The following is a 24,156-nucleotide window of genomic DNA, read 5'->3' on the forward strand; positions in this document are numbered from 1 at the left end:
GGTCGCAAAAAACCGACCTCATGAGGTCGGTAATATATTTTTAGTCGAATATTGATTAAATGAAATACCGACCTCATGAGGTCGGTAATTTGCAATTCCCTGGAAAAATTTGCAAAAAACCGACCTCATGAGGTTGGTAATTTGCAATTTCTGAAAATATTTTGTAGAAAACCGACCTCATGAGGTCGGTAATTTGCAATTCCCTGGAAAATTTTACAGAAAACCGACCTCATGAGGTCGGTAATTTGCAATTTCTGAAAATATTTTGCAAAAAACCGACCTCATGAGGTCGGTATTTTATGTGTCTCGCCCCAAAACGGACTTCATGAGGTCGGTACCCTGCAAGAAAAATGGCAGCACCTAGCTGTTTTTCCAGCTGCTCCCCTGTCAAGATGAAAATAATTTTACTTTCAACTAAAACCAGCTCAAATAGCTGCCAACAATACACCAAACTACTGTAAATACATAAAACATTAAACTACTATTACAACACATATACTACAACCACCAATACATCAAATTCAATTTGAAACTACTTCAAAGTTGAATAAAAACATCAATCAAACATTCACAAGAGACTTAAGCTACTTCAACCTTTGCAAACATCAAAACAACATTAAACTACTTCAACATTTGTAAACATCCACAAAACATTAAACTAGTCTACATTAAGTTAGTCTACAACATTAGACTACTTCACCCCTCACAAACATCAAGATGGTTGACGTGAACATCCAAAGTCAAGTTCTGCTGCTCAGCTGCCTCAAGTTGCTGCTTTAGAACTGCAACCTCATTTTCTGACTTTTCCCAACCTACCAAACACTACAAGAAAAATAGCCTTTAGCGAGCGAAAATCCAGTCGTTAAAAGTCCAAATCCAGTCGCTAAAAATCAATAACGACCGGAAACAATACTTTGCCTGGACTATGCCAAAAAAGATGAGGCTAGTGTATAAGTTGCTTATCCTTGAAAATATATAAAGATCGATGCTTGCGACTACTTATCTTAGGCCTAGGTTGATGCAGGACTATAAGATATAATTTAGGTGAAAGCCAGAGGCTACATACAACTGGGTTGAGCTTAGCATCCTTACATTTCTTGAAAAGATCCAACTAAAATCTGGAACTTTACCAAACATTGACTCGGGCTCAAGACTATTTAAAAATTTAACTACGTAGTTAGTTATACTAATGTATTGAACTAACTTTCTACCTAAATATTGCCCCAAGGCAGATAAAGTACTAAGTATTTTAAATTAGCTTATCCTCCAGTACCACATGATAGGTAGATTTAGACAAAGCAAGCAAGTTATACCCATAAGCTTAACCCAATGACTATCAATAACACATTAACTACTTCGTCATGCTACTCGACTAATTATTATAAACTAGATATATCACTCTAAATTTTTAGAAGGACTAAGCATATAGTAAGTTAGAATTACAACTAGTCAAACAAGCAGATTACTTAACAATTGCAGGATTCGATTACTAGTACTCAAAACTAGATAATGACTTCTGATAAAGCTAATCGATGCCATCAAAAAGAGATCATTGGAAGAATAAAAGAACACCTAATTCTAGAAATCACTAGTACAACCAGCGGATTAGCTAAAACAGTGAATTTAGATATATTATATTCATAATCAGTTTATGCCAAGTCCTACAAGCATCAAACATAAATTTATGGTACATGGTTTTTCACATCATTACTGATCTGAGGACACACACAACATATTTGTTTAATAATCTTCAATTCCAACGACAAATTGTACTAGTTCTGTTGATATGAGCCAATTTCCCAAGCAAGACATCTTTAATTAGTAGTGAATTTATCACAAATATATCTGAATAAAATGTGTGTGTTTTCATAAATAATGACAAATGATATATACCCTCCAAAAGGACCAAAACATACTAAAGACCTAGTATAATTCAGTTGTAACTAGAGCAGTCAGCAAGTTACCATGTTAGGAAGAAACGGTATTGTTGAAGGGATATCTGGCATCTCATATTCATCTTCACGAGTCTCAACGCTTGTGCTTGAGTTCTTGAACCTTTGTTGTATTCTCAGCCTGCGTACCTGAAAATTATTCCGAAAATTAAGAAGCTATTTGAAAGTACAGCCTTTATAATAAAGTTATTCCTTGCAACCAGGAAAACAGCAAGAGCACTGTTCTGTTCTGCCGCACCAGTTTTCAAATTATTCCTTTCAAACTTCCCATATTCCTTTAGTTTATGCTTATCATTCGGTTTATCATCATACAACAATTCAGAAAGAAGGGGTTGCCTTCTGTCATCATATGATGAATATATGTTTGGATTGTATTCCATGGCCCACATCACCTGTATTATAGAAAAAAATAGCATTCATCAGAACATAGAAATAACTCCTACCTACATATTCTCATGGCTATTCAGACATATGGAAGAACTAGTCCTTTTATGAGTCCAAAAACAACAATCAACTACTCTTCAATGTTAAAGTTGTTGGCTGTATGAATCTTGTGTATCCATTCCACTCTATGTGGGTCCAAGTTCAGTATTCAGACGATTCATGTTAGTTAGAAACTACTTTTACACTGGCCTTCAACCTACAATAGCCTAACCCGGACTTTAGATAGGCTATACTCTACAAAGTTCACACAAAACATCAGTCCAAAACCATCATTTCATGATGATCTCTTTCACCTCACCAACCTTAACAATCACAACTTCGAGTAAAGCAATGCCATTCAGAAAAGGTCAAAAATCCTGGAAACCAAGTCTCCAATAAGAACCAAAAAGGATGTTAACCAGATGCTAAAGTACAAACTTATAAACATATATACAGTTCCGCTCTATTCAGGTCCAACATCCAAATGAGTCGAGTATTTCAAGAGTTCATCATAGTTAGAAACTGTTTTTTTATAGCCTTCAACCTATAACACTCCTCATTTACCCCGACTTGAGATGGCTATGCTTTACAGAATTCACATACATCCGAGTTATGAGTCCAAAAACATTATTCTAGAAAAACCATATGTAGCAAAATACTTCATGATGATCTTCTTTCTTTAACTTAACTATCAGAACTTCGAGCAAACCATGCAAAAATAAAAATTTCTGGAAGCCAGATACTAAAGTTGCAAACTTCATTTAACATGGATACAGTTCCCATATCAATATTTCAGCATATACATAGTCATATTATACTGTCAAAAGAAATCTACCTTAAAATCCAACAAACGGATTGTCCAATTTCTAAAACTAAAGCCTCTCAAGCAAGGAGACCAAATAATTCACCTTTAGCAAACTCAACAAACTAAAAATTACCCAATATCTCACACCAAACATAATCATCAAGCAAAAATCAGCACCAAATACCAAATTAAAACAAAGACAACAATTTGGAGAATCAACAAGAAATTTGACAACCCAAAGAATTTCCCTTTGCCAAACTCAACAAACTAAAAATTACTCAATATCTCACAAACAAGAATAATCATTAAGGGCAAATCAACACAAATATACCAAATTAAAATAAAGGGAAAATTTTAGAGAATCAACAAGAAATACTTCAGCCATATATATACAGTTCCCATATCAACATTTCAGCCATATAAATGGTAAAATTAAATTGTCAAATGAGGATTATTCTAACTTAAATCCAATAGACAATAGTTCCAATTTCTAAAGCTTGGGAGACCAAAGTATTCACCTTTATCAAAGGATAAGTTAGGGCTTACCTAGAAGATGGACGACATGGGCGTGGGTAGGATCGGCGGCGGCGTGTGGTGGCCGGCAGGAACGGCGGTGACGTCGCCGGAGTTTCTACGGTTAGAGAGAGGGGGGGAGAGAGAAGTGAGAGGAGAGAGGCAGAAATGGGAACGAGTATAGGAACGGGTATAATGGGTCTTTATTTGACAGATTATACCGACCTCATGAGGTCGGTATTATTTTAAATAAAAAATAAAATATTTTACATTTATCATCAAATAAATTCCCGACCTAGTGAGGTCAGTATATTATTTTTTCAAATTTTGGTACAATAAACACATTTAATTTGTGCCTGTAATACGTGAATACAACATTTTTAAAAAAAAAAAAAAACAGTAGAATCTCTACTACTAAAAGATGAAATTTAGTTAGAGGGTGAAAATAATTTTTTCGTAGTCTTCTATCTATTGCTTGATGCAAAATGATGTGAATACTGCTGTTTGCTAGTTTTTTTTTGGTTAACTATCATGACATGACATCATAAGTTGACGGTGCTATGATATCACACGTTGAAAATATTAACATTTCCACCATCCAAATTCCAAGACTTGATACTAATTTCATAAATGACACTCTTGAAATAAAAAGAACAAAAATGTGTGAAATTTGACATGGAAAAGCATATTATAGCTAGTGAGTAAACTACAAATAGATAACAAAAAATTTAGAATATTAAATTGCTAAAAAGAATCTTGAAAATTGTAGTTCACGAAATTTGCAGTTTCATCTGAATCTTCTCTAACACTTTTCTTCTCCTCGTAAGTGAGATTAGGTCATCTTCATAATCAAATAGATAACAAATTCAAATATGTGAAAGACGTAAAGTGTAAACTCCCCGGTCTCAAATTAGTTGTCATGTTTCGCTTTTAAAAATTAAACTATGTGAACTTTGACAACATCTTAATTTATTTTTCATCAAATTGACATTAAAAAGGTTGCAACTTATACTCCTTCCGTCCCATAATAAGTGTTACCTTAGCCAAATTTTTTTATCCCATAATAAGTGTCACTTCAGAAAATCAAGACATAAATTGACTAGTTTTTTCCAATTATAAAGTAACATCTAAATGATGATTGAAAAAGCCACATAGAGCCCGTTTGGATTAGCTGAAAAAAAGTGGTTTTTTAGCAGAAGTGCTTAAAGTATTTTTTAAGTGCTGAAAGTTATTTTATAAATAAGCAGTTACATGTTTGGATAAAAGTGCTTAAAAGATTTTTAGAAGTAAGGGTAGTATTGAAATTAACAGAAAATATAAGGGATAAAGGGTAAAATTGTTGGTCAAACCAAAATGGCTTTTAAGCTAAAAAAAATTAAGTTGGGGTTGAGCAACTTCTCGGTTTTGGATTATTTTAACCACTTTTTAACTTAATTTAAGTTGTTTTCTATTTTTGTCAAACACCCAAATAAGTTAAAAATGGCTTATAAGCTGGTTTGACAAACTTATAAGCCAATCCAAATGGGAGCATAGTAACTTGGTATTGTTGGATTCCTAATGTCAAAAGGTTTACTTCTTGTGCATACTCTAATCAAAAGTAAAAGTAATTTATTTTATTATATAGTGGTAATTTGGTAAACTTTACATTGCATTATTGATTTCTTAATATGCGTGTTTTTTGCTAAGGCAACACTTATTATGGGACGGAGGGAGTAATATTTTTTCGTATAGTGTTTGAATATTTTAATTTTAATTAAAAAATATTGAGTTGATTTAATTTAGCTTCAAAAATTAGTTAAATTGACTTTCGAGAAGCGAACCATGGCAACTAATTTGAAACGGGGAACAACTTTTATTTATATTCAAAAGCGGAGCTAGGAATTTAACTTTTTGGGTTCTGATTTAATTTAATTTAGCTTCAAAGATTAGTCAAATTGATTCTCGAGAAGCGAATCATGACAACTAATTTGAGACGGGGGGTAACTTTTATTTATAATAAAAAACGGAGCCAGGAATTTAACTTATGGGTTTTGAAATTTAGAACGCGACTTCAAGTGGTAACAACTGACTTCTAAATTTAATATTTGTACGTATCTAATGAATTTCTTAATAAAAATAAACTATTTGAACAAACGCTACTAGATTTGACCAAACTCGTATCTAAGCTTCAAGCTCCCTCCCGGCAACTCCCATCCACCGACCAACTTAATTAGACCCTTTGACACTTTGCAAAAGAACACCAAATAAGACACATTCGTTCACTTTAAAAAAAAAATAAAAAAATTAGCAGGTAATTGAGACCTGGGTAATGACATCATGTTAACGTAGTATATGCACTTGATTCAAAGATAATTTAATCATTGAGTACATAAGTAACAAAAATAATTAGCTCTTTTTAGGATTTCGCGCCTTATGCCAATGCTGGAGTAACTACATAATGTAAAGGACAAAATTCACTCCAGACACCATAACACTAAATCACCATAAGTCAAAATCCTTAAGAGACAAATAGAAAATAGACAAAATTAGGTTACGAAGTGTTTTGAATTTCAAAACTAAGCATTGTGGGAGAAAAATGAGCTGACATGAATGCAATAATGAGTAAATTAAGTGACACTGTCACGTAAGGTTTGTGAACTCAATAGATCATGGAAAAATGAAGCCACCAAGTGCGATGTCTTTTTGCTTTTGGTAGGATATGAATATGAAATTTTCGAAGCAGAATTTCGTGTGGCTATTTGGCCCCATATTCTTGGAAGTTCTTTCATATTTTTGATGCTTTTAGTTTAAAATTTTTAGGTCATAATATTTATTGTGTTTAACTTATATACACTGATACTAAGAATTTATTACTATCAACCATCAGGTCACCTAATATATCTATGTTTAATCGCTTATATAAAATGAAAATGGTAATCTTCGAAAATAAAGCAGGTTACTAATTAATTAAAAAAAAAGGTAAATGATGACCCGATAATATAAAAATTCTAACACTCAGTGTATATTGCTATAAATTCATATTTATTTAGTAGCTTTTGAGGACATATAGACTAGTGCTCTTTCTGTGGGTGGGGCTGAGGGTTCCTATGAAAAGGTCAATTAAAATAGTCATTTGCTTGTCTTTCATTTGAAGGAATTAGGTACAAGACATAGGCGTATCGACATTTTGCCATGGAAAATGAGTCGTTGCATGTTGGAGCTTTCTCCTCTGAGCTTTACTCTGCTCTATGTCTGGTTGTAAGTTTTAAATTTAAAGTTTCACCTGGTGAGTATTAGTTTGAAATAGTAGGAGTGTTTCTTGAGATGGAAACGAATGTGTGTTATATTTGATTATTCAGTTTCTACTTTCTAACCAAATTACTTGGAGTTGGCTTAGTTTGTAGACACTTAACAGTTGTAGTTGCATTGTTTTGAATTTGACAGTACTTGACTGAACATATACTGTGTTACCATCGAGGGTTGAAGTGAGATTCATATGATCCCTTTACCGTTAATTAGAGGTACTTCGAAAGAGAAAATTCTGTGTAAGGAGCCGCATTCCCCTTAATGGGCCTGATGCAAATTGAAAAATTGGATAAGTGAATTCTAGATACCGAATAATGTAGTTATACCCACACCAAAAATTAAAGAACATAGTTTGCGTGAAGATCGATTTAATTTATCTCCAGCCTATATATTTGTCTTTTAATATTTTTTTACATCCTTTAATAAAGACATTTGATAAATAATAAGAGTATACTTGTCCAATAAGAGTTTACTTGTCCAAGCTATCCTTTATCTCTCATTGAATATCTTAACTAACACTTCACTAAACGAAATAATAAGGAAATATTTAGAAAAAATATATAAATAACTTCTTATTTTTATAGAACGTCAAATATTTTAGAGAAACTTATTTTGATAATGATAAAATTTTGGACCTTAAACGAGCTCTAATCAGCTTTACTCTTCGAAGAATGCGGATCTAGGATTTTAAGACAGCGGGGCACTCCCACCCACTCATTTGGGTCCGCGTCTAACGCATAGTAGTATCTTGACTTTTGGTGTACGTACGTTTGAAATCAAGACAACCAACTCAGAAACCATCAAAGCGAGTAGTAATATTTTCTGGATGTCCGTTTCCCAAAAATGCGTATTCAATCACAAGCTACAAAGTTTGGTCAGATATGTATAACTTACTTCGACTGAGCCAGAATTCAAAGCTTGTGAGTTTGGAGTTCTAATTTTTTAAAATTATTAGGTTCTTAATTAATAATTTGTACATATTTGACAAAAATTTTAATACAAATACATAGTTCGGACAAAAACTAATGGGTTCGACCGAACCCACGCCCGAACGGTTAGCTTCGCCTTGTTCCCTCCGTCCCAAAAAGATTATCTTAGTTTGACTGACATAAAATTTAAGAAATAAAATAAGACTTTTAAAATGTGTGGTCCAAATCAAACTTTAGATATTTATGTGGTTGTAAATCATCTCATAAAGTTATATTGTTTCTAAAAAAATGTATCAACCTTTTTGAGACAAACTAATAAAAAAAGTAAGACAATTTTTTTGAGACGGAGGGAGTATAATTTATAAGCTTATTCCCTACTTGGAAAAAAAAAATTCCCTACATTCTGCATGTGAATTAGCTCATATATATTTATCAATCCTGACATAAACCAATACTTTGAGATTAATTTGAATATGAATGAACCAAAACAAAAACAAAGAGGTTAACTTGCTTTCTATTAGCAATCCATCACCATTTGTCTAGAGCTTAAGGGATATACACATTGTTAGCGTAAATATTTTTTACACTATCAAGTCATTTAAAAGATATCTATAGGTAAGCATCATTAAAATGAGAAAATTTGTAATCGTAAAAATAAGACAGAGTACCTGTTGCAACAAATAAATGTGACTTGATGTTGTAAAAAAATATTTAGACTCGTGGTGAGTATAACTTAAACTCCTTTGTTTATTATTCTTTTTTTTTTTTGGGCTCTTTTTTTTTTTCAATCAGTTGAGTTGATAGAGGAATTTTCTTAGTAGAATACTTGAGCAAGGGATATACGTATAGTTTTGAATATAAGATCAATAACCACCCTTTCTTTATTTTTAAATAGATATTTCGAGTTCGAGGAACGAATAAATTTATGGTAGCTAGAAAGCACTTGTCCTTTAATAGGTTCTACTATTATTATTCACACTTTAAATTAGCTAAGTCAGTAAATTTCGAATAACAAATGATTATACCAAAAAAGAAAAAGGAAAAAATATTTGCACATCATCAAAACTTAAATGCCAATAAAAACGTTTTCCTGAAATCTATAAACTCCTTTATCTTCTTGCTTATGTCATGTTAGGTGTTTATGTATTCTGAGTATTGTGACAAGACCGTTTTGTAATCACTTACCTTGTTTGAGTCCATAGTATAATAGCAAGACACGAATCGGATTCGTAGCAATATTTTCTTTTGTAGTACTTTTTTTGGTTTACTTTCAAAGCGAATGATCATAAAAAGAAAAAAGAACAAAAAGAGGATGAGACGGAAATTAGAAAACTGAAAGGGATAACTTAAGTTGTGCAGAATTGAAATCCTCATCAAATAACATTATATTCCTCTATTCTTGCATGTCCTTATCAGAGACTTGTTCTCCAAAAACAAAGAAAAAAGGGATAAGTCAGTACTATAGGTATATATCTCTTATTTTTTCCAGTTGAAAGTTTGAACTTAAATGATACTATGAGATTCAAGATTTTATTAAACGCCATCTTAACACAAAAGAATAATCGAAGCCAGAAAAATGCGAGAGAGTATTGAATTTTATATTTTTCATATTTTGTCTAACAAACAAAATAACGTGGATCTTTTTATTGTAAAACCGTAATTTATATTCCCACGAATTCATGATTGTCACGTGTGGAGAGAATCATCGAGTACTATATAATTTTTAAAATGTTCCACCTAATTCCATCTATTTAATTTCAAGTGACCGAGTGGCTCTCCCATATTGTACGTAGTATTTAATCATGTACGGGACCAAAGTTTGAACAATGATGGCAGTAATTTGACCAAAATATTATCCTAAGTCCTCAAGTTTGGCATGCCCATTCGTTTAAAATCGGCAACTTTGAATGGTCAAAGAAAAAATTCCAACATTTTAAAATATAAAAGAATCTTTGGCATTGGATAACTTAGGTAATAATTAGGTAAAGCAAAATATTTGAAGCCTATACAAGTTTTAGATGAATATACAACACCTTTCCACCCAATTAAACTAGTTAACGAAAATTGAGTTTAGCTAATTTACTTTTCTATGGAACTTAGCTTACTGTTAAGATTGTTATGATAAAAGATTACAAGGTCTTGGACGCTCGCAGTTGTATATAATTCTTTTAAAAATATTTTGAATTATTAATTATTGTGACTTAAAATACTTTTTAAAAGATTTTCGAATAGGTAAATTTATTTGTTAAAATTACTATGTTCAAATTCATACCAATTTTTTTTTCTTTTTCTTTTTTTGTTGAAACACAAGACCATTCAAAAGAAGAAGAAAATGGGGGAAAATATCATAATGTATAAGTGAGATGAAATGATTCATCCTACTGCTCCCATGTGACTCACAAGAATTTAGTATTCACAAATTTGAATATATGTGGAGTAGAAATTCCACCCTGATGTTTTCTAGACTTCCATTTCTAGTAAGCTTCTCAAGAAAAACTTAAACTGCACCAAATAAATAAATTATGTTACTCGATGTGATATTGTTCATTTTGGGATAAATTCATACAATGTTCTCTAAAAGGCATTAAGTCTGGCCTCACGCCATCGCTTTGGCATCTCCAAACTGGTGTCGCTGAACTACGAGCTCTAATATTAGTTGTTGGGTTAAAACAATCAAAGGATACTCTTAACATGGTATTATATTGTCCGCTTTAGGTCAAATCCGCACTGTTTTTTCAAAAAAACCTCACACAATCAAAAGTATCAAACACCTTACAAGTAGCTTACTTTTTTTTTCAACTATCAATATAGGACTCTGTTCACGCACGCCCAACAAAATATACATAATTTTATTGCTTCATTAAATAGACTCCCCTACAATCCCATCCTATGAATCTTCATAAGTTAATATTCAGTATATTAATTCTATTACTACTACTACTTCTAGTATAATTCTACACACTATAAATATGCATGCAGACCATGACAGTAATTTTAATTATCAGACCATGGAGAATCATATTGTACACAAATTCTCTCGCTTATTCCCTTCCTCTTTCACTTCTTGTCAGTTCCGAAATATACCCGATGTTGTTGAAAGCTCATTCATAATATCCAAACACTCCACCAATAATAATGTTCTTGGAGCTTCTTCAAGAACAACTTCTTCAATCAAAACTCAAGAATCCAAATCAAACAAGAACAAGTTGAATGTTTCAAAGGGTTCTAAAACTCATAGACCCAATAAAGAGTCAAATTTCATGAAAAGTTCTTCATCAAATAGTGGATGGTTCAGTAGTGAAGGAGAAAATGATGAAACAGAAGATGCATTTTTCAGCTTGTCTTCTGGTTATTTTTCCGAGTCTTTTCGCCGGAAACCACATGAAACTTGTCGGAAAAAATACAAACAAAAGAGTTCTGAAATGAGTCGTTGTTCTTCCGAATTATCAGTGAATTCTATTTCAACAGCACTGAGAGAAAACAGGACAAATGAGCGAGTTAAGTCAAATTTAGACGAGTCAAAATGGGTCAAATCAATAAACGGGCTTGATTTTGCCACCTCAAAAACAGAGCAAAACAGAACAAAAATCAGCAAAACTGCCCGGAAACCAGCTGAAACTTGTCAGAAAAAATACAATGAAACGAGTCGTTGTTCTTCGGAATTGTCAATGAATTCAGTTTCAACAGCACTGAACAAAAAGAAGATAAATGAGCGAGTTGGGTCAAATTTAGACGAGTCAAAGTGGGTCAAATCAATAAACGGGCTTGATTTTGCTACAGAGCAAAACAGAGGAAAATCAACAGCCGAAAAGAAGACAAGATGTGGAAGAAATCACCGGAAAACCATCCCGGTTGAGAAGTTTGATTATTACAGTGAGTTTACTACTAGTAATACTCACCGGAAAACTACCAAGTGTCGCCGGAAAATCAAGAAAATGAGTTTAATTAACTCAAATGGAATGGGTAAGTTTTCAATTGTAATTGATGGAAGAATTGAAGAAAGCATTGCAGTTGAGAAGAGTACAAGTGATCCATACAGTGATTTCAGAACATCAATGGTGGAGATGATAGTAGAAAAACAAATATTTGGACTTAAGGATCTTCAAAGGCTTTTGCATTGTTTTCTATCATTGAATTCACCTTCTTTCCATAAGATTATTTTTGAGGTTTTCTCTGAGATTTGTGAAACCTTGTTTCACTAACTGGTAGTAGTATTTTAGTTTAAGTTAGGATTAGTTTGAATAATTTTTCTAGGATTTTGATTAACTTGGTGTAAGAACGAATATGCTGCTACTAATTACTGAATGCTATGTATCATCTTCTTTTTTAGTCTTATATGTCGACGATTTCTTGCTTCTACGAAAATGATTGAATTTCGTTTGTTTGTATATTTGTAAATTTGTTTTACAGGGGAATGATGAAGTAATAGCTCTCATTTTCCTTTCTTTTACTAATGTTGTTTTGGCTGAAAATCATTTTAATCCTTCAACTTTACTCTAAAAAATCAAATACCTCCTTGAATATTGAACAATCGACATTTTCATCCTCTTAGCTCAACTTCCCATCATTGACCGGTAATTATAGATTAGTTGACCGATTGTTAAAGAGGTAAAATGAAAATTTCCCACAGTTTTTTTCTCTATTAAGTAGTTCTAACGTCTCTCTACTTCATATTTCCACATCCACAGAACCTTTCAGACCCTTATAACAATTGTTTACTAATCTGGAATTTGCTATCTCAATATTTGAATTTTTAAATAGCTTTATCTCTGGTAACCGTTGTTATTCTTCTTTTCAAATGTCAAGACAAACGCAGAGATGAAAATCCAAAATGGCTGCTATTATTATCTCTTCTCTGCTGCTTCCTTTTCCATCAAAGCAATTTCAAGCAAGCTATTAAGATCTCGATTCTCCTCTGCTAAACTCACCACACCTTCTCCAATTCTCTCTTCCAGATTTTTCGCATTTTCTCATACTCTTCCCATTTTTCCTCCACCAAATTCATCAGCTCCGATTAAGAAGGTGAGAAGAGTAAGATCCGTAAACAATTGTTTACAAGGGTTTGAAAGATTATCAGAAAATATGAAGAGTTGGTTAGGCTGAGAGAAATTAATTAAGACAGAGACGAGTTAGAGTTACCTAACGGAGGAAAACTATGGGAAAATAATATGATTAATTAAGGCACCCATTAATTAATTAAGAATATAAGTGAAATTCCATTTTACCCCTTTAATGATCGGTCAACTAATCTAAAGTTACCGGTCAATAGCCGGAAGTTGAAATAAGAGGATGAAAATGTCAATTGTTCAATGTTGGGGGAGGTATTTGATTTTTAGAGTAAAGTTGGAGAGTGAAAATGATTGTTTTTGAATTCTCGGGTCTACTTGGAAAGCCACCTGGTAATTGGAATTGGTGTAGTAATTACACAGCCTAGTAATTACAATAATTACAACAACCTGTTTATTTGTCATCACGTAATTACGGTGTAATTACAAGCGTATTTTTTTGTTGCACAAGTATAATTACATAATTAGTTTAATTTAAAAATAAAATTTAATTATCAAAAATTAAAAATTAATATTTAAAAAATATGTGCATTTATAAATGATGTTAAATTATGTATTTGACAACGCATTATTTCTTGAAAATATAATAATTAATAATCATATATTTGTAACTAATATTGTAAAAAATAATTGATATGTATTTTCAAATAATATTTTAATTTTAATTAGTTAAAAAAATTAAAAGCAGACTTTTGTGAGAACATCATGGATTGGATGTTGGACAAAAAAATTAATATTTGTAAATATAATGCCTTAACATTATTCAAATGTTTGAAACAAAAAAAAAAAATTTATCAACTGTAAGTGAAAAATAAACAGCATGCAATGTGAAATAACAAGTCAATTGTACTAAAGAAAATAAATTAAAATCGAAAATATAACCTAAATTCAAAATCCAAAAAAAAAAAGTTTAACATAATACTCTTATATCAAATTCCAACATTACATAAGTTCAAACGCAACTTAAGTAAATATAATTTAAAAGAAAGGGAAAATATAAGTCTATAGCCTCATTCACAATGAAATGGATTCCATTGTTGGCTATTAGACCCTTTTCCATTTTCCTATAGAATAGTTGTTCATTTGTGGATTCATTTGATTAACTTTTAATTGAATTCAAATAGTATATGTTCGTTAGTAGGAATCGATTAGGAGGGTTTGGATTTCATATATCCAAATTTGCCTATAATTCCTTTATTAGTTGGGAATTTCTTTACTATTTGGGTCTTTCTCCTATCCCTCTTCTTCTCATCTCAATTTCTTCACTTTTCCTCTTTAATTTCTAATCTAACTTTTGTTTCCGCGTTTTATTATTTGAATCCGTGTCTTCCACAAGCCGGATCCTATCATAATATGTCTCCCGAGACTATCACAATATAAAAAAGATATACTATAGTAACAATAAGTATTATAACTGTGCTTTAGATAAGTTATGATCGACTATATGAATCCCCACTCATCACATAAAAGATACACTATTAGTCATTTTTAAGATGGTGTATAAAAGCTTGTTGGAGTCTACAATATTCTACATTTTCTTTATGAGCTTATATTGGCTGCAAATCTGACCTACTCAAAAATTTGCAAATTGTACCAATGTGGTATTGAAGACTTCACATCGGGATTACTCAGGTAGTGGACAGTCCATTAATCTTCCACAGTAAATCCTTTGCTGGCCTATGAGACAACATTATACTACATACCAGACAACATTATACTACATACTAACCCAACATGCCTCTCTACCTTTTCCATATTCACTTATAAGATTACACTGGATATGATATTATTGTTGTTACCAATCCAACATATTGCACAACAGTAGTATTTATTTTGGCATTAAATCCCGTATAAATGCTTTTTTCATGGGTTTATTAGTTATTAATAGGGATTTCTACACTACCTGTTAGCCCAACAAAGCTACAACCAAAAGTAACCCTAATCTTTATTTTAGAAAAATAAATTTTAGCATGTATGCAATGTACATAATCAATGTATAATCAGTGTGTATATTGATTGTACTTATTATGCATTGAATACACACCGGCAATGATTACAAACTATTACGAATATGAAATTGTTTTTAGTGGGCTGACTAAAATGTTAAGATTCATAGATTACAGGGGAAATTTCATAAATAGCAGTGAAAACATAAAGGGGTCGTTTGGTTTAAGGTATAAGCTGGGTTATCCCAGCACTAATTTTTATACCATGTTTGATATAAGGTATAAATTAGTGCTGGGATAAATTTATACCTTGTACCAAACATGGTATAAAAATTAATGTTGGGATAACCCAGCTTATACCTTCTTAACCCACTTATACTGAGATTATTTTATACCATCTTTTAGATGGTATAAAATAATCCCAATAGATGGGATAAATTAGTCCCGGGATTATAATCCCGGGACTAATGAGTCCTTAAACCAAACGACCCCAAAGTATTTCCTAATCTACGACTATTAACTAAATTACATAATCTACAATGTATACAAGGTAAATGAGTGTTCAGATATGTCAGTTTTCCTATAACGAGTAAAATCAATTAATTCTCCATTCTGATAAAAATAAATTACTACCTATAAATAAAGAAGCACATTACTATATGTAATAAGGGGATGTAAAATTTTTGTCGTCCTCACAATACTCCTTTATCCTATAGGGCTGATCCATGTGGCTTCTTTTTCTCTACATCCTTTGCACCTGGGCCTTGTATGAAAACAAAATATCGTGGATCTCATATGTACTTTAACTGAGTAGCAATCGAGTTTCCACTTCTGCCTTCTATGAAAATAAATACTCTTGTATGATATGAATTTTTTTATTTTTAAAATGTTTTACAGGAAAATAGATGTATTTTTTATTTTTTTATTTTTGTGTTCGGTACATAAGCAAAAAATATTTTCCTTAAAAACATTTGTATATAATCTAGACAAGTACCGTGATTGGTTGGGGTGGTGGGGTTGGGGGCTATAGGGTGGGTGAAGATGAGATGTATCGGAGGCAGGTAGGATATAATGAACATAAAATGCCACTTCTGGAACTTAATTTTCCTATTTTCAAGAAAAGTTATTTTTCTCATTTTTAAGAAACTTATTTTTCTGGAAAAATGATTTTAAAAAATTTTGACCAACCAAACAGGAGAAAATTAAAAAAACATTTTCTGAAAAACATTTTGCTCCATAGCGCACACAAATTTTATTTGTTTTAAACCTCCAAAATTTTGTATTTGCTAATTCTCCTTCCAAGCTTCTCCTCATAAATAATTTGTTTTTTAAAAACTATTCAATTATTTGACTAAGAAACTTTAATAATTATTAAGACTTACCAACTAAATAAATAATTAACGTGACCCTAAATTAAATTAATTATGCAATAAACAAATGTGACCTAAGTTATATTTTTTAATTAATTTTACTGTTTTTGTATCATGAGTTTAAGTCCGGACTTCATGCAACTAGTTATCAAATAAAGATTCATCTTTATCAAACGCTGCAATATTCCTCAAATACAGTATTCCGTCTTTGTATACCTTCATTCTCCTTCTTGATATGCTCTCGGTAGTAATACTCTTTTATTTTCTTTTTTTATCTTGTTGCTTACATGAACTCTAAAAACGGTCGTAAATCTTTATTAAATGATATATTAAGAATTCGTATATGAAGTATAACTTATTAATATGTATTATAATATGTGTATGTTACGATTACACATATGCTGTTTATGTAATACAAAATTTGTACTTCTTTGAAAAATATATAGGTCCGTCGAGCTATCACTTATATAAAGTATCTCAATATGGTATACGCTATGTGGTGAATATAACATACTTTATATATTATATACTTCCTCTGTTTCAATTTATGTGAATCTATTTTCTTTTTAGTGTGTGTCAAAATAAATGACATCTTTCCTAATTTGAAAACAAATTCACTTTATAAATGATTGACGACCACACAAATATTCAAGACTTATTTTGAACCACAAGTTTCAAAAGTCTTCCCTCTTTCTTAAATATCGTGTCCAGTCAAATGAGTTCACATAAATTGAAACGGAGAGAGTAAGTCCTAACATATTAATATATATTAATTAAAACTATTCCTTATATACCGTATTTCAAGACGGTATGTGGTGAATAATATATTAAAAATGATGGACGAAAGAGGATAAGTAAAGAGGAATTAGGGAGAGATACACAGAATGAGGGAATTTATGAAGATATACAACTAAGTGGGAGAGAATCTTGGGATGGGATAATTTTGGGAAATTTTAGGGAAAATAACACTGTATGACAATTTGAAGAAAATATTTACCTGGATTAGCTCATATTTATTTATTCACCCAAGCTAGCCAACAACTAGAGCTTTGCTGTTGCTCTGCATCTTTATTTTCTGTTGCTATTGCTCTGCGGCTTTGTTTTTGTTGCTGGTGATGCCCAACTTACATTAAATGTGTTAAAATGTCCTAACAACGCTTAAGGTGAAACTTTATACTTATAGAATTTAGATTACACTATTATAATGATGAGAAAGAGAACAAGTGTGTATAGACACCTATTATACATTATGTATAAATCCCTCTTATGTATAAACACCTATTATACATTATGTATAAACACCTCTTGTATAAGTTTGTATAATATTATATACTAGTGTAAAAGTGTGTATAAATACCTCTTATATATTATTATATACTTATATACAAGGTTGATACATTGTCTACGATAGATGTATAAAGTTGTATAACGTTGTATATCGTGAAAAGTGGCTAGCGGGTGTAATTTAAAAATATGGCTACGCAAATGTAATTTTGGATGCTGGATTGTACATTAGTGAAATTTCCCCAAAAATTTATATGGTACAATTTTGTGTGAGAGTATATTAAATATTGTTGTGTATTTGATTTGGAGAGATATGTTAGAGATATGAAAAGTTGTATACAATATAATTAAGAAGTTAAAATTTAGGATAAATTGAATTTCTATAATTTTTTTTGAAGTAATTGTAATTTTTCAAATAACTTTCTTAAATCTTATGTTATGTGTAATTTCATCTAAGATAATATATGGGAAATCTACATAGTATAGAGAACATTAAGCCTTATTTACATTTAATAGATATATTTTGCCAAAACTACATCTCATAGCTAAATCTTGTATGTCAATTACACAAGATAACTAATATAATAAAATTATATTGTATTTAAAATAAAAATTATTTTCTTTCAATTCTCTCACAATCTGCTCCCATTTTCCTTCATTTTCTCTCTCTACCCCCACAAAGTATACTTTTTTCTTTCTTCCACACTGTCCTTAGCAAGAAAATCAACAGTAAAAAGCTTCCATTATCAACATCTGCAACACACTACTATCAAATGCACATACTATTTTCTGTCTACTTTGGTTAGTAGTAACTACATAGCAGAGTAGATAAAGTAAAAATTACATAAATCTCACTCTTTTTTTTTAAAATTTTTTAAGAACCCCATAAATGGAAACTCATTCATCCAGATCTCTTTATTTTATTTTATTTTTTACTAAATTTTCATATATACACATTTTGACCCCCTATTGTGTATTTAGATATAAAGGCTTTTATGTTTTTTGTGATGCAGACCAAAAAAAAAAAAAACATATGCTTAGCCGGCTGCTGTAAGCTGATTTTTTTTTTTTTAGTTTTTCTTTTTTTTTTTTGGTTGAAAAATACAAAAAAGTTTGAATCTTTCTTAGCTGATGTTATCTTTTTATCAAAATTTTGAGGTTGGTAAATACTAACTACTCTCTCTCCCCTTTTTCTCAGATCTGCCGAGATCATCGGAGCATTTATATTCATTATTTTTGAGTTTTTTGGTTAATTTTTTAGATTGTATTCATTTTATTATTTTGTATTTAATTTTTTTTGAGTGTTTTTGTTAATTTTTAGTGTATCTATGTTTTCATGTATTCAATTTTTAGAGCATTACTCGCTGCCTTCACTAAAAAAAAAATTGTATGCAACAAGTTGAATACAATATTTTTTGTATTTATATTGTTTGAATACCACTGATTTTTAAATACAATAAAGTGAATACAATGTAAAAATAGCTATAGATGAATACATTTGACATGAATACAACTGAGTTGGATACATATGACTTGAATACAGTGAAAAGAATTCTTGAAATTTTTTTATTCGTTGTATTCATGAATACAGATAGGCCGTTTTATGAATACAGCTAACCATTTTTTGAATACAGCGTGGAAACTGTAGCTACGCAATGTAAATATTAAAACTGTAGCTATGACAAATTTTAAACCCCCAAAGTGTAATACATAAACCTTGGAGCTTCTTTTCTTTTTAACAGTCCAAACCCAGTGTAGTAACCAGAGGCCCGATAAAAAGAAATTGCACCGTTTATCCTCAAATGGGCTGGTCTTTAATTTTGTCCTTTAAATGGACCAGCCTTTAATTTTTGACCCTCGCAATAGAACTTATGCCTAGTAGGTGTCTTTTAGAAACTGAGGTTGTGTGGGGCATACTTTGTGTTATATTAAGATGCAAAATTATAAACTTATGTCCCGTGAAAAATTTCTTTACTATGAGGGCCAAAATAAAAGGCCAGCACAAAATAGGGACAAAAGTGAAATGACCCGCCAGGTAATGGATCAAAGAGGAGTAGACATGTTTAGTTTGTTAGGCCCATATAACAAATATATATTGAGGCTACTCTTTCCAAGCTAACCTACTTTCAGAAATTAGGAAAAAATGCATGGAATATTGAACATTGAGCTATAGATAACGTGAAATAAATTTTGAGAAACAATTAACTTAACAAGAATTTTAATTGAGTATATGGAATCAGAAACAATACTTTCAGAATACTTACATATAGAGTATAATTGCGACAACTAAATTTCCATATTTTCATTTTCTATCCAACTTGCTACCATACTCAAGTGTGCTGGAATTGTTAGGTGTCTCCTTGGGTTTAAACACTAATGGTGCAAGAATGGTCAAATAAATTATTAAGGTAGTTACATGTAATATTTATAATAAATATTAATTATGGTAATATATAAAATAGTAACTAACATGCTATAATATATTAAGTCTATTGATAGTATAAATTTATTACTTTTAATTACCTAACAATAACGTGATTGTATACAAATTTTTAAACTCTCATAGCATTAAAATTTTAATTCATGTTGAAATGACTATTTTTACCCACAGAAAAAAAAAAAAGCATCTTGAATTCATTTTTGAAGAAGTTCCTGTTTTTCATGTCATCCCGGCAGAATTGGTCGCAAGATCAATCAATGACACAAAGAAGTTGTTTTCCAGTAATGTCAATCACTTGGCAAAACCTTCTTATTTTACTTTTTGGAAGTTTTATTTATATCATCTTTGGTCAAATTTGTAGACTATTCTTATTCAAAAAAAATATATTTTGAAAAACTACATTTAGAGAATAACATTTTGTGTTTAGCTAATCAATTTGAAAATCAATTTTTGAAAAACAACTTCTGCTAATACACTAAGCACTTATTCTTTTTCATAAAAATCTGGCCAAACACGTCAACTCTCTAAAATAACCACAAAATGTAATTTTTCTAGAGATATACTAAAATGAATATATGTTTACGATAAGTAAAAATACTAATCCGTTTTCCAAAATACACAACTTCCAACAAATCCCACAAAATTAGGAATTTTGGAGATCTTCCTATTTTCTCTTTCCCCAAATACTAGGTTTGTTGATGGGTTTATTTGTCGATTAAAAATATGGTGAGATGAAGAATCCGAAAGAGTAAAACGTTTGGTTTAGGTAGTGAAGCTGCAGTAAAGTTGAATGCTTTTTTGAGGAGTGATGTGTACGTGTTTTTATGTGGAAAATGTGCTGAAATGGAAGGTTGTTGTGCAATATTTCCAGTGAGTGGTAAAGAAGATTGTAATTAGTGATGGAGGGACAATGAGAAGTTGGACATACACAATATATAAGATATATTGTATATATGTCCTTGTATACTAGGACATCAATTTGATATACACATGATATACATTGATATACATATGACATAATACGTTACTTTTATGTCGTATGCATGGCACATATATGCCATGGATATATCACGTGAACACATTGGACATACATATGATTCAAACAATTGCATAATGCATGTACTTGGAGTTCTTCAAATTTACAAATTTCGATTTTTGTTTAAGCTGCTTTTAATGAACTCCAATCACTCACAAATTTCGACTCCTCTAAGCCGTTTTCAACAATTTTTATTGCACCCATTTGATTTACTTCAAGTACTTTTAGAACTGTAAGTCATATTCATTCAACCTTTTGACAATGGCGGATCCGATCCCTTTTCACCGGATGGATTTGTTAGATTTGTTGTGTTTTTGACAATTGATGATTGAGGTTTGTTCTTTATGGTATATGAAACTTATATTTAAATTTGAGCTTATCTAGAGTATATTTGGGCATTGAATTGTTGAAATTCAAAGAATACCTTTTTTTTTTGTGTGTGTGTGTTCAAACTCACATGTCTAAAGTTTCAGCCCGTTTTTATATGTATTTTAGTTATGTATGACTGTTGAGCAAACATACATGATTTTTTTTTTTGACAAAAATTTTAGACACACATGACTGAAATTTTAGCCGATTTTAACATATACTTCAGTCATGTACGACTGAAATTCACGCATACATGAAAAATTCAGACATGCATGACTGAAATTTTAACAAATTTTTACACGCACCAAAGTAAAAAAAAGGTCCGAACTTCGCCTCGAAAAGCCATACCAAACATCAGGCCAAAACGTTTATTGCGGTATAATATCTTTATATTATTTGATATTATTTGGTAGCATATTTGTAGGGAGATAATTACCATATATTAGTTAGTTTCCTTGTTTCACTAATTACCATATATTAGTTAGTTTTCTTGTTTCACTAGGATCTTAGTTTCCTTGTTTCACTAGGGTTCAAGATTGTATCCTATATATATTCTCTCTTGGTGAATGAATGGAACAAGTCAAGATTGTATAGTTTCTACATGGTATCAGGCCACACTTTTTTTTTCTTCTCTTCATCGTAAATTTCCATGGCCGGTGACGCCGTACCTCCTCCACCACCACCAAAAATTGAGTCTAATTCTCCCTATTTTCTCGGTCCTCAAGACCGACCCAGGGACTATATCACGCCTACTCGTTTCAAGGGCGCATCAAATAACGCTGCCGTCGGTCAGCACTTTACTTCCAATCAATGGAAGGCTATTACGGGATTTTTTGGTAATGCTACAATTCCCGAAAATCGCTTGAATGGTAAGTTTGATGTTTTTTCTTGGATTATTGACACTGGTGCTACTCATCATGTTACCGGTGAGAAATTTTGGTTGTTTGATGTCCATACTGTTGATTGTCCTATTGGTTTGCCTAATGGTGAAAAGGTGCTTGCTTCTTTGGAAGGTTCTGTTCGACTGTCGGATAAAATCACCTTACATCATGTCCTTTATGTGCCTTATTTACGTTGCAACTTACTCTCCGTCCCCCAACTTACTGATAATTTACATACTATTGTCTCTTTTAATTCTTATATGTGTGCTATTCATGACCCACTGAAGGAGCTGATTGGAACGGGAGTTAGGAGGGACGGACTATACTATTTTAGCAAACCGGACGGACTATACTATTTTAGCAAACCGGACGTGGTGCAACATGTGTCTACTGTCGTGGCAACGTCCGCATTGGAATTGTGGCATCGACGATTGGGGCATCCTTCCGAGAGAGTAGTTAAGTTGCTTCCTCATGTCAGTAGTGATAAGAGTAGTTTAGCAAAAGATTGTGAAGTGTGTTTACGTGATAAGCATCCTAGATACAATTTTCCTTTAAGTGATAATAATGCATCTAGAATATTTGAGAAAATACATTGTGATTTGTGGGGCCCATATCGCCATGTTTCGTCGTGTGGAGCTCGTTATTTTTTAACAATTGTTGATGATTTTTCCTGAGCTGTTTGGATTTACTTGTTGGTTGATAAAAAAGAAGTGTTTCCGATGTTTATGGCTTTTGTTGCTATGGTTGATCGACAATTTAATCAAACAATTAAAGTTGTACAAAGTGATAATGGTATAGAATTTAATTGTTTGATCGATTATTTTTCCGCCACTGGTATTTTATTTCAAATCTCTTGTGTGGGTACTCCGCAACAGAATGGGAGGGTAGAGAGGAAGCATAAACACGTGTTGAATGTTGCGAGGGCTCTCAGATTTCAGGCCAATTTGCCTATTTTTTTCTGGGGTGAATGTGTTCTTGCTGCATCTCATCTCATAAATCGTACCCCCACACCCAAGTTGGAAAATAAAACACCTTTTGAAATTTTATTCAATAAACCTCCTTCTTTTGATGCTATTCGTACTTTTGGGTGTTTGTGCTTTGCTCATAATAAAAAAACTCAGGGTGACAAATTTGCTAGTCGGAGGAGAAAGTGTTTGTTTGTGGGATATCCATTTGGTAAGAAGGGGTGGCGGTTGTTTGATCTTGATACGAAGGAATTTTTTGTCTCTCGTGATGTAAAGTTTGTGGAGGATGTGTTTCCTTTTGCTTGTCCGGAAGATGTTAATATTTCGTCTAGTTTTTTTGATGAGGGTGCTGACATTGATCGTGATTTTATGGTGTACGGGGATGAATTAGGGGGCGAAGTTGATAGTTCGGAGGCTGCCGAGCAGCAGCCGTAAACCACTGCCCAACCAGCGCCTGCTGGCAGCCAGGCCGAGCTGCAGCCAACGGCCACTGTCCAGCCCGCTGGGAACCCAGTGCCAGCTGGCAGCGAGGCTGAGCGGCTGCCAACAACCACTGCACAGCCCGCTGGGAACCCAGCGCCCGCTGGCAGCGAGGGGGGGGGGCAGCAACATCATACCCCAGTCACGAATGTGGAAGGTGGCTTGGGGCGTGGTTTTCGGAAGAAATTTCCCTCTGTTGTGCTTCGTGATTATGTGACACACTCAGTTTTTGCTAATAGTCCGTCCCCTACAACTCCTGTTAACAATCAATCCTCAGGTACTCCCTATCTTTTGGCACACTATATTAATTGTGACAATTTTTCTGTAAATTATCATAAGTTTCTTGTAGCTATTATTTCGGGTAAGGATCCTAAGACCTTCAAAGAAGCCATGAAACACGAAGGTTGGAGAC

At 32.2% G+C, this 24,156-nt stretch overlaps 2 protein-coding genes across 3 annotated transcripts; one reads left to right on the forward strand and one right to left on the reverse strand.

The window, feature by feature from the left end:
- Positions 1-462: 462 nt before the first annotated feature.
- LOC132635669 (uncharacterized) lies at positions 463-3,899 on the reverse strand. Of its 2 annotated transcripts, none has more exons than XR_009580649.1 (4): positions 3,727-3,890; positions 2,191-2,344; positions 1,965-2,081; positions 463-822 (listed from the first exon to the last, which is right to left on the reverse strand). XR_009580649.1 is itself a non-coding variant. In XM_060352150.1 (4 exons), the coding sequence occupies exons 2-4, from the start codon at positions 2,339-2,341 to the stop codon at positions 697-699; spliced, it is 432 nt and encodes a 143-aa protein (XP_060208133.1). In that variant the 5' UTR covers positions 2,342-2,344; positions 3,727-3,899; the 3' UTR covers positions 463-696. The 2 variants fall into 2 exon arrangements, 1 of the variants encoding a protein (XP_060208133.1); XM_060352150.1 differs by having other exon boundaries at positions 2,153-2,344; positions 3,727-3,899.
- A 6,977-nt stretch (positions 3,900-10,876) lies between these two features.
- LOC132637335 (transcription repressor OFP4-like) lies at positions 10,877-12,109 on the forward strand. Its single transcript, XM_060354442.1, has one exon. It carries the CDS (start codon positions 10,877-10,879, stop codon positions 12,107-12,109), a length of 1,233 nt encoding a protein of 410 aa, XP_060210425.1.
- The last annotated feature ends 12,047 nt before the right edge of the window (positions 12,110-24,156 follow it).

The sequence above is a fragment of the Lycium barbarum genome, chromosome 4, assembly GCF_019175385.1.
Source record: "Lycium barbarum isolate Lr01 chromosome 4, ASM1917538v2, whole genome shotgun sequence".
Lineage (NCBI taxonomy): Eukaryota > Viridiplantae > Streptophyta > Magnoliopsida > Solanales > Solanaceae > Lycium > Lycium barbarum.

What these genes read in the sequence shown, in the direction of transcription:
- LOC132637335 (XM_060354442.1), top strand. Translation starts at nt 10,877, where the DNA reads ATGCATGCAGACCATGACAGTAATTTTAATTATCAGACCATGGAGAAT.
- LOC132635669 (XM_060352150.1), bottom strand. Translation starts at nt 2,341, where the DNA reads ATGTGGGCCATGGAATACAATCCAAACATATATTCATCATATGATGAC. An exon ending in GTGCTCTTGCTGTTTTCCTG is followed by an intron (nt 2,082 to 2,152) that starts GTTGCAAGGAAT and finishes AATAATTTTCAG; the next exon opens with GTACGCAGGCTGAGAATACA. An exon ending in TACCGTTTCTTCCTAACATG is followed by an intron (nt 823 to 1,964) that starts GTAACTTGCTGA and finishes TTTTTCTTGTAG; the next exon opens with TGTTTGGTAGGTTGGGAAAA.